General features: G+C 38.0%; 2 protein-coding genes across 2 annotated transcripts; one reads left to right on the top strand and one right to left on the bottom strand.

The window, feature by feature from the left end:
- The first annotated feature begins 1,312 nt into the window (after nucleotides 1-1,312).
- Nucleotides 1,313-4,131, top strand: LOC116134731 (protein NRT1/ PTR FAMILY 2.11-like). Its single transcript, XM_031420392.1, has 4 exons — nucleotides 1,313-1,703; nucleotides 1,805-2,022; nucleotides 2,383-2,939; nucleotides 3,023-4,131. Exons 1-4 carry the CDS (start codon nucleotides 1,487-1,489, stop codon nucleotides 3,921-3,923), a joined length of 1,893 nt encoding a protein of 630 aa, XP_031276252.1. The 5' UTR covers nucleotides 1,313-1,486; the 3' UTR covers nucleotides 3,924-4,131.
- Nucleotides 4,132-4,649: 518 nt separating this feature from the next.
- On the bottom strand, nucleotides 4,650-9,607 carry LOC116134722 (plasma membrane ATPase 2). The gene is made up of 15 exons (XM_031420381.1): nucleotides 9,381-9,607; nucleotides 9,176-9,295; nucleotides 8,970-9,089; nucleotides 8,744-8,866; nucleotides 8,539-8,643; nucleotides 8,282-8,426; nucleotides 7,591-7,755; nucleotides 7,174-7,412; nucleotides 6,944-6,976; nucleotides 6,756-6,837; nucleotides 6,334-6,494; nucleotides 5,919-6,104; nucleotides 5,642-5,824; nucleotides 5,375-5,553; nucleotides 4,650-5,114 (listed from the first exon to the last, which is right to left on the bottom strand). The coding sequence occupies exons 1-15, from the start codon at nucleotides 9,537-9,539 to the stop codon at nucleotides 5,018-5,020; spliced, it is 2,097 nt and encodes a 698-aa protein (XP_031276241.1). The 5' UTR covers nucleotides 9,540-9,607; the 3' UTR covers nucleotides 4,650-5,017.
- Nucleotides 9,608-11,092: the final 1,485 nt, after the last annotated feature.

Below are 11,092 nucleotides of genomic sequence, written 5' to 3' on the forward strand. Positions count from 1 at the left end.
GGGGATTCGAATGGTGGATTTCTGGTGTGAATATCGACCAGAATCCAGCCTCAAATATGGGTAGTTGCAAGGAATAACAGTTGCCTCATTTTCGCGATTAATGGGTGCATCGATGTCGAGATTAGGTGGGTTCAGTGAGGGAGGGCCAAAAGGGTGGATGGAGGAGGTTTTGGGTGGAAAATGGCTAGAAAAGTGGCCAAAACGTTGGTAGCAGAGGTTGCTAATGTGTGACGTTGAGAAGAAGAAGATGTTAAGGGTATTTCAGTCTTTTTACTATTTTTATCTTTTAGTAGATGAAAATTCCTAACAGAACATGAGGGAAAGTGGGTGTTTGTCATTTTTAAACCTTTTGGGTACCATTTTAAGATGAAAATTCCTAGTCAAACATGAGGGAAAGTGGGTATGTATCATTTTCAAACCTTTTGGTTACCATTTTGAGGTGTACGTCATGTGTAGTAATTAATTATTAGAAATAAATCATAAATAGAGTGGAAAAAAATTTGGTTTTGATTAAGAGCAAGAGCAACCGGACAGTTTAGTCAGCACCGTTCAGTAGCAATCACGATGACGTTTTTTACGTAAGGAGTCTTCTGGCAAGTCCACTCACCCAATGGTGGGGGTCACCAATGAATTTTGCCAAACCTACCATTCTTTTTTTATTTGGTTCTGAATAGTGAAATATTGGAAACATTTTTCAGAATCCTTTTGATCAACTTATTACCATTTATTATTAGATCTTCCAGAATATATCCTTTTATTCTAACTAAGTTGGTAAACTGCTGTTAGAGTTAGAAGAAAACGTGCCATCTCCAAACTTTAGAGCTAAAGCCATATATGGAGAAAGCTCAAGAGGGGAAAAACACTTCATTAGGTTTGTCAATTTCATAGAAGTGGTTGAGTGTAAAAATGTTGAAAAAAGAACAACCAAAATTTATGCAGATTGACTAGTAGATATGCTGCTACATGAAAGAAATCAAATTGAAACGACTTTCCAGATATGAACTAAAGATCAGGCAAACAGATTGAAACAACGCAATATGACTATAGAGTAATGTATATATCAATGATAGTGCAGGCCACCAGTCTGAGAGAAAGGGAATCTCATTTTAACTTTTTCGTTTGTTTTCTTTGATTTACATGGATAAATTTGTTTCTTATTTAAGTCATTAACAATTTCATTTTCAACCACCCACTGGAGCATTTGCAATCGGTGGACTTGAGGTCAGGGATGACGTGGGTAATGATGGTCCACCAAAGAACAGTAACCCCTTCCAATAATTGGACAAAAAGAGATCAGTGAGTGATTAATGTGCGTTTCATAGGTGGAGGAAAGCAACATGAATGTGAACATGTGTAGTTAGGCATGACCTGAAATTCTTCTGCTAATTCTAAACCGTGTTGATTTTTTTTTGGTCCAAATGTACTGTTATAGGGGCCAGTGGTTATATTAACGTGCGTATGAGGGAGAAGAAGTGAGAGAGAAAACATGGAGAAGAGTGAGGGAGATATGGCGAGTAAGAATTATGAGAATGGAACGTCTGAGAAGAATGAGAGAGAAGTAGTTATGGATAAAACTGAGAATGGAGGGTTAGCTATAGAAAAGACTGAGATCAATGGAACCCTGGAGCTGGATATGAAAGCAGTTAGTAAAAAAGAACCTGAGATTAACTACAGAGGATGGAAAGCCATGCCTTTCATCATAGGTGAACTTAAGGGAGTTGCATGCTTGTTTGCTTACTCGCTTCCTACTTTTTTCTTTTTTTTGGTTGTTCATTTTGAGTGACAAATTTCCATGATATTGCAGGTAATGAAACTTTTGAGAAGCTGGGAGCTATTGGCACACTGGCCAATCTGTTGATCTATCTAACTTCTGTCTTCAACATGAAGAGCATAACTGCTGCAACAATTATCAATATCTTCAATGGCACCACAAACTTTGGCACTATGCTTGGAGCTTATCTTTGTGATACTTACTTCGGTCGCTATAAGACGTTGGGATTCGCTACAATCACTTCTTTCTTGGTACTTCTTTTGCTGTTTAGTGAGTTTCAATAATGAATTTATTTATAGTCAGGACCCTCAAAGTGATGAACATGACAGAATCTTGAAATTTCGTTGAACTTAGATCTGATATATATATATATATATATATTATTTGAAAAACACAGAAGTGACAGAGCCAGACAAAACTCCGAAACAGACCCGGTCAATAATTCAACTAAACCATAAAAATATTGTAAAATTTGACATAGTAATCATCTCCCCAACACACCAGTGTGTAATTTGCACCTTTACTAAGAATCAAAATTCTTCTGCATGCAGTTCAACATGATGTGAATCTAATTCCTACATCTCTTATTGTTCTTTTTCTTTTTTGTGAAGGGGCTGCAAACAATTCAATTAACCGCGGCAATCCACAAATTGCATCCTCATCACTGTGCAGCAGAGAGTGCGACATGCGAAGGGCCAACAGTAGGGCAAATGGCATTTCTGTTGTGCGGGTTTGGACTAATGATAATAGGGGCCGGTGGTGTCCGGCCATGTAACTTGGCATTTGGCGCGGATCAATTCAATCCTGAAACAGAATCAGGAAAGAAAGGTATCAATAGCTTCTTCAATTGGTACTTCTTCACCTACACTTTTGCCCAGATGGTATCCTTGACCTTAATTGTGTATGTGCAATCCAATGTGAGTTGGGCTATCGGTTTAGCAATTCCAGCACTTCTAATGTTTATAGCATGCGTTCTCTTCTTCATGGGTTCAAAAATATATGTCAAAGTGAAAGCCACCGGTAGTCCAATGACTAGTGTAGCCCAGGTTATAGCGGTTGCAATCAAGAAAAGGCGACTAAAACAACCAGACCATCCTTGGCTCTCTCTTTTTAATTATATTCCTCCTACTTCTATCAACTCCAAGCTCCCTTATTCACATCAATTCAGGTAACCAACATCTCATTTGGTAGTCTCATTCGAAATCTTATCACGGGAACTAATCAAATTAACAACTAATTTTGTGTTATCAGATTTCTAGACAAAGCAGCAATAGTAACCCCTGAAGACAAAATAAACCCCGACGGTTCGCCGGCGAATCCTTGGAAACTGTGCTGTATGCAGCAAGTGGAAGAAGTGAAATGCATTTTCAGAGTGCTTCCAATATGGGCTGCAGCTCTTGTGTACCATGTTGCCATTGTTCAACAACAAACTTATGTAGTTTTCCAAGCCCAGCAAAGTGATAGACGTCTTGGAAACACCAACTTTAAGATTCCAGCAGCAACTTACGTCGTCTTCTTCATGCTGTCCCTGACTCTTTGGCTACCTATTTATGACAGAATTGTAGTCCCATGTCTCCGGAGACTCACCGGAAAAGAAGAAGGCATCACACTGCTTCAAAGAATGGGCATTGGCATAGCTCTATCTGTGATAACCATGATAATATCAGCCATTGTTGAAGAGCACCGGAGGACTGTAGCTCTGACCAAGCCAACTCTCGGGATTCAACCGAGAAGAGGTGCCATTTCATCGATGTCAGCTATGTTTCTGGTTCCTCAGCTTGCACTAGCTGGACTTGCAGAAGCGTTCGCGGCCGTTGGACAGGTGGAATTCTATTACAAGCAATTCCCAGAGAACATGAGAAGCATTGCGGGGTCTCTCTTCTACTGTGGTATCGCAGGTTCAAGTTATTTGAGTAGTCTATTAATTGGTGTAGTTCACAAAACAACAGAAAAAGCTGCAACTGGAGATTGGTTAGCTGAAGATCTTAACAAGGGAAGATTAGATTATTACTATTACGTGATTGCTGCTTTCGGGATTTTGAATTTTGGCTATTTTTTAGTATGCTCCAGTTGGTACAAGTACAAAGAGACTGGCTCCGACACCATTAAAGCCAATGGAGAGAAAAAGCAATCAGATAAAACTTTAGTTTGATGTTTATGTTCATAGGAGATAGCATTCATGGAGATGTCAGATGATAGTGGCAGGAGTTCACACAGCCTTAGCCTATGGAGGTTTCTTAGCAACTTATGTATGATACATTTACATTTTCAGTTTTTAGGAAACATAAGAAGCTGATTAGTGACTCCTGGTTCCACTTAATAATCATTTCCTCGAATAAAAAGACGAATATTTTTTTCAACTTTGCCGGCTCCAAGTCAGAACCCTGAAGAATTTCTGCGAAATTTTTGCATATTTTTCTTCAGACTTTTAGTCAACGCTCTTTATGGGCTTTAATAGTAAACTGCTTTTCAACATTGATTTATTGACCATGAAACCATTTAAGCATTTATATAATCGCTAAATGCTTTCCCAGTGAAGTCGTACGGATAATGTTCTCAATTGTCAATATACGTAGAATCTCAGCAAGCCTGAACTGTTTTAACTTCTGGGTGGGTAACCAGTCAAATTACTGACGCTCAAAGATGATATGTCCACTGTGATCATGCTGACTGGGTTTATATTTATATCCGACTCTGTAAAAGTTATATTTATATTTCAAATTTTGGAAGTAGTTAACAACAGACCAATTCTAAAAATGTTAAAACATTGGTGGGTTGCTTTAATGGAAAAACTATTCATCATGAGATTACACGCCGAACATTGGAAACATTTGACATGCTCTACTAGAAATAAACCATGGATCAAACATACAGCAAGAAGCAAGAAGTGCGGAATCCAATATATTTCAAGTTTCTGAGCTCTTATTGCCCACTATCAACAACAGAAGTAATTATCTAAAAACAGAAAGTTTTTCCATAGTACAGCGGAATAAGGGAACTGACCTTAAATCTTTTACTAATATAAACATTAAATGCCACAACGTTCTGATGAGTAATTTTAAAGAGCAGAGAGGAAAACAAACAAAAAAAAGCTTACCGCGGCACTCTAAAGTGCTCAAATGGAAACTATAGAAGCAGAAACTAACACTGTTTGACGAATAACTCACAACATGCGGATTGCATGTCTTTAATCTCAGCACCGTTAAACGTCTCTTAACAAATGAGTAGATCAATAGATGATCTCTTTTAGACTGTGTAAGCTTGCTGAATAGTGTCTATGTCAAGTCCCTTCAATCTCACCACTGATTCTACATGACCTTTCAGTGTATGAAGTTCCCTCAATCTGAAAGAAGCCACCAAAAGAGAACAAATTTAATTTTTTTTCAAGAGGATAGAAAAGAATTAGTCTTAGAGAAACCAAAACAATCAGAGGTCTTGAAAGAAAACCAGAGCTTGTCATTATACCAAAAAGGAATGCATCAATATTTTAAAGATCCATCTTCTTCAAGTAATATCCATCTATAAAGAAAACTATATAGGCAACCAGTAGCGGGTTCCCACGGCATGACTCAAAAGAAAACAATCTTAAAGAGTGCAGCTCACCTGGCAATTTCAGCTCTCCTTTTGGCTTCTTCGGCCATCTGATTGAGTTCATTGAAATGGGTTCGCTCAGTGAACATTTTGGTATCAGGTGCTTGCAACCCATGCAATGTTCTTTGTGCATGTGCCCATTGAAGCTCACGTTGTTCCTTACCAAAATCCTTTTGCCTTGTAAAGGCGATCTACATCAAAAAGAAATCAATCAAAATACAATAAGACATTAAATCCAAGCTAGGCAAAGAAGTCTCAGCAAATCATTGAAATTCATACCCTCTGCTCAATAACAAGATCCCAAGCCCTCCCACTCAGAGCATAGCGAATCATGAAATTAATTGGATCAAGTGGGATGTAGAAGATGATATTATAAAGCCAGATCACACCAGCCCAACCCCATCCAATCCCTTCAATTGCAGCAAAGCTCCAATTTGCATAGACGGCAATCAGAGTAGCAATCTGCTCATAACGAAATATAATTATAAGTGTTTCTTATTCTCCCAAACCTATTGGTTCAAATTTGCAATTAAATGGAAAAGAGAAATTGGCTCACCAGCTGAGCAATCACAAAAGCTACTACAAGCAATAAACCAGGTCGCTCAACAAAAGACCAACTTCGGGATCGTGTTACAAATATAAGGGCCTGACTGATGATGCTCACTTGCAGATACACAGCTGAGGCAAGCTTTCGGAAATCATTAGTAGCCGTTTTCTCAAGAGTTGACACCCCAAATGTTCGCTGCCAAATGATAGAGAAAGTAAATCATTTGAAAGTTCCATCAGATGTCCACAAGGTTTCTCCATGAAGGCACCCATCTTTCAATTGGCACCAAGATGGGAAGTTTACTTCAACAAGATGGAAATTCATACAATGGGATGGACAATGCTTTCAAATGGTAAATAAGCAACTGGCTGTATCATCCAAGATTAAAACAAACTACATCTTTGGAGAAGGAATATCATCTTACCGGAAAGAAGTCAGTTTTGTATGCTGCCCAAAAGAAAATAACAGTCATAACTGCCAAGTAACTACCAAGAACAACGCCAGTTGTAAAAATCTCAGCTAGCTTCCAGCTGTCCGGCAGAGGTGATGGTTTCACCCTATCCTTTGATATCGTCATAATCGTACCTGAAAGTGCATTGTTTAAATAGGTGGGTAGGTGAAGTCATGGGAAGTTTAACAGAATAAAGCATAGAGCAAGATAATCGACTAGCAGAAAAAGAAAAATGAATTACAAACCGTTAACCAATTGGAAGGCATAAAGGATCTCCCAAGGTGATCAACTAATATCACAAGTATAGCAACTGAGCATACCTTATTTCATGATTTGTAAATTTTTTAAATATTTTACACATTCAATTTGAAATTTGAGGTGAGACGAAAACGAACCATCATTGAGGATAGCAATAATAAGCACCATAAATGGAGGAAAGTCAAACTTCCATATGAGTGCCAGAAGCATGAAGCCAAGCTATCACCATAACAAATAACCAAAATTAATCTTATTGACTAAAGCACCAGAGTGGGAAAATGAATCCATATGATGTAACAACCCTCTGAAAAGAAGAACATCTTACCACAATACGGATTGTAATGGAAACTGCATATATCTGAGAAAGGGAATAGACAAATATAAGTAAACTGGTAGAAAGTATGTGCTAATTAACACCATTCTAGGCTCATAACGTATGTAGGACATACATGATATCACTGCAACTAGCTAGTGATCAAGAGTAAAACAGTGTGTTTCACATAAAAACTTTGAGTTAAAAGTAAGGACATACACTACATTCAGAAAAAACTTAACTGTGTAATTTTTCATACGCTGGAAGATAGCTCGACTGGTCAAAACAGCACTGATGATGACACTAAGGCCAGGTTCAGTAAGGACAATATCAGAAGCACTACGAGCTGCATCAGTAGCATCCGCAACAGCTATGCCAATGTCAGCCTTCTTAAGAGCAGGAGCATCATTGACTCCATCACCAGTCATACCACAAATATGTTTCCTAGCTTGCAAACGCTTTACTATCTCATATTTGTGTTCTGAACCAATAAACATATTTAACTCAATAATGTAACCAAGGACAAATAAAAACTAGGCTATAGGCAGAAACAAGTATAAATTTAACATCAAGCATACATCAAAGGTAAACAAAGAGCATGAAAACAAATAGAGAAAAATAAAAACTTTATCTTTTTGAAAAAACAAATAAATAAATACCAGGGAAAACACCAGCAAAGCCATCAGCTTTTTCTATCAATTCATCAATTGGTAAAGCGGCAATAGACTCATCTTTGTCCTGTCCTAGCAAAGCAGATGAAGGATACATGTTTGTTCCCATTCCCAAACGTCGTCCAGTTTCCTTCCCAATTGCCAGTTGATCTCCTGAAGATACTCACAGATTTAAGCAAAACAAGCATAGTCCACAAAGATAATATTCATCATATTAGGCAAAATTTGAGAATATGATTCAATATTATGGATGCAACTACCAAAGATGTTAGGACAAATCACAGCCCTTAGGTACCATAAATCTACCTAATTTCTTAAAATGAATTTGCACAAAACTAAACTCCAAGAAGAAAAATGACAATCAAATAGTCATTCCAAATCTAATGATTATACCAAGTACTAATGACTTTTTCGTGAAGTATTAGCACAATTATGCTAATACTTCAAAGAATAGATTCATCATTCCGTAAAAGCAACATAAGTATGATGAGCATAAAGAATTCCATTCATTTTTAAAACAAGGTAAATGATATGTATAGAGCTTAAATTTCAGTAAAATTTCCAAAACATGCAATATCTTATTACTTAATTATGCTTTCACCAGGCAGTAACATAGTAGTCATTCAACAATATCATTCCCCAAGTAAAAAAATAACTTAAACTGCAAAATAGAAACCACCTGTAATCATTTTAACATTTACTCCAAGATTCAAAGCCCTCCTTATGGTCTCTGCACTATCATGCCTAGGTGGATCAAAGAGAGGCATCAGACCAATAAATTGCCATGGGCCTCCAGGACTTTCTTTTCTTCCATCCGGAACTTCCTACATCCATGAAGGAAATTAAAAATTAAAAACAGTAACATGAAAATAAAATAGAGTAAACAAAACATAAAATGTTAAACAGGATTATAAATGAAAGAAAAATTCCAATCACCTGGTAGGCCACGGCAAGAGATCGCAGGCCTCGCTCTGCAAACTTATCAATAACAGCGTGAACTCTTCGCTCAATGTCTGACTTGTTGTGAGCAAGATGTAGAATCTTGAAAATAAAATCACGGCCAGGAATTAGGAAGAAAATTTTGGGGAAAAAAAAAAAAAAACAGGGACAACCATACAGATAAGATGTGAGGACAAGTTACCTGCTCTGGTGCCCCTTTGCTAACTCTATGCATTCTACCTTCACGGTCAAGGTAAGTTAAAGCTGTGCGCTTATCAGTTGGGTTAAAAGGAAGGAAGTGTATCTCCTGAATGCCAGCACGAGCCTTTTGTAGCAAAAAAAGAAACAGAATACCATCTTCAGTTGACATTTGAATAACTAAGTTGCTTTCAATAAGAAGATACAAGGTCAGGATGCCAACCCGTTACCTCTTTTGGATCAGCCAGCATCCCAACTATAGCAGTATCTATTGCATCTTGGTTCTCAGTCCTAGAGGCCCGCGCTGCCATTAGAACAACTGTATCTGCATCTACTCCTTTAGCAAAAACCTGAAAATGGAAATTCAGACATGCAATGAGAAATTATAATCCCCAAGCATGAAAAGAAAATGCCCAACAACACAACTGCCACCAACCTCAATAAGATTCTTGTCAACAGTTAGTTTATTCAGCGTCAATGTTCCAGTCTTGTCACTGCAAAGCACATCCATGCCTGCCATCTCTTCAATTGCAGTCATTCTCTTTGTGATAGCTCCCTGCAAATATCATTAACACATTCCATCTAAATCAAAAGCCACATGAAACACAATCAATTAAAACATCTCTAGGAACCTAGCTAACCTGCTGAGATAACCTATGAGAACCAATAGCCATTGTGACAGACAGAACTGTTGGCATAGCAATTGGAATTCCACCAATAAGAAGCACAAGAAGATTGTCAATTCCAGGACGATATTGCCGGTCTTGGATTGGGTACATAACAATAATCTCTATTATCATTCCCACAGCAATTGAGCAAATGCAGAAATTCCCTATTGCAGTCAAGACCTACGTATCATGAGATGTGACACACAGAATCAGAATCATTAAAAAGAAATGCAAAGTAAGTTAGTAATAAAGATACTTTATATTCATCTCTCTGCCTTCGGGAAGTGGCCAACTTGGTTAGTGCTATCAACAAGGTGAGCAGCCTTCCCAAAGAAGGTAGGGACACCAGTGGCGATGACCACTGCTTCAATCTCTCCCTGCTTGCAAGTAGAACCGAGTATATACCATCCCCGGGCCTTTCGTTACAGGAAGAGACTCGCCAGTAAGCGCAGGAAGCCAGTCCAAAAAAAAATAAAAAATAAAGATTAAAACAAAAAATAGACCAATTCAGCATAATATAGTCCTGTAAAACAATATATTACCGACAACCTACCTGATCAATTTTAAAGGACGCCCCAAGAAGACGAGCATCACAGCTGGAAAATATCTCCTAGTTTGATACTAATTATGTCACCAGGAACTAAAACGGCAGCATCTTGCTCATTCCACCTTCCATCTCGAAGAACCTTTTTTAACAAATACATTCAAGAATCATACAAAAATAGTGAGCCAAACTGTATCTCCAATATTCATTTATACACAGGGCCACTTATCAAGATTTAAACACTTAAGCATAAGATCATTGACGTGTTCATCGTTGCTGGAACCTGGTACCTTCGCTTTTGGAGCAAGACGAGCCATCGAGCAGCAGCTGCAGCATTACCAGCGTTGTTTTCTCTATAAAACTGATGGTCGAGGTAATTATAAGAGAGGTGATGTACCAACGAAGTCTGCCAATCTGGGGGGTTTCCCTGCAAAAGTAAAATAAAAGGATACAATTCACTGAAAGTCGAAGAAGACACAACTATTCAGGAGAAACACACACACACACAAAAAAAAAGGCCAGCAAACATTAAACAATCACTTAATCCTCCATTTGCAAGAGCAATAGCCATAATAGCAGCGCTCCATAACCCCACGAGAGAGGATCCACATGAACCCCAAGAACTTCAGAATTGCTGTCCTAATAAACACCAAACGAGACATAAACATAATGAGGAAAAGATAATGGTTTGTAACAGCAACATGAAGAAAAAAATACCTTTTTCTCTTCAAGCCGTGTGACCAAAAATGGTCAGTCTCTCCTCAGCAGCCTCGCTGCTGAACCTTCTCTGCTACATCTCAGATTCTCAAAAACTTCCTCAAGGCTATGTTTCTGCACTACAACAAAAAGCTCAACACTTTAACACAAAAATACCAACAGAAAACAAAACATAATCACATAACAAAAAAATAAAAAGAAAGAGCTTCAAAGTATATTCAGATCTATTACAAATCCACAGTTTCCTTCAAACCTGCGTCCAAAACTTCACCCCTTTTCCCCCATCTTCCTCCCACACAAGCTCAAAATTCAACTTCTCACTACAAACCCCCAAAGATCAACACACATTAACCAAACCACCATAAAGAGCCATCAAACACCAATCAAAACTTAAAAAATGAGAAGAATTCAAGCTTTACCCAGT

This window comes from Pistacia vera, unplaced genomic scaffold (assembly GCF_008641045.1).
Source record: "Pistacia vera cultivar Batoury unplaced genomic scaffold, PisVer_v2 Contig291, whole genome shotgun sequence".
Lineage (NCBI taxonomy): Eukaryota > Viridiplantae > Streptophyta > Magnoliopsida > Sapindales > Anacardiaceae > Pistacia > Pistacia vera.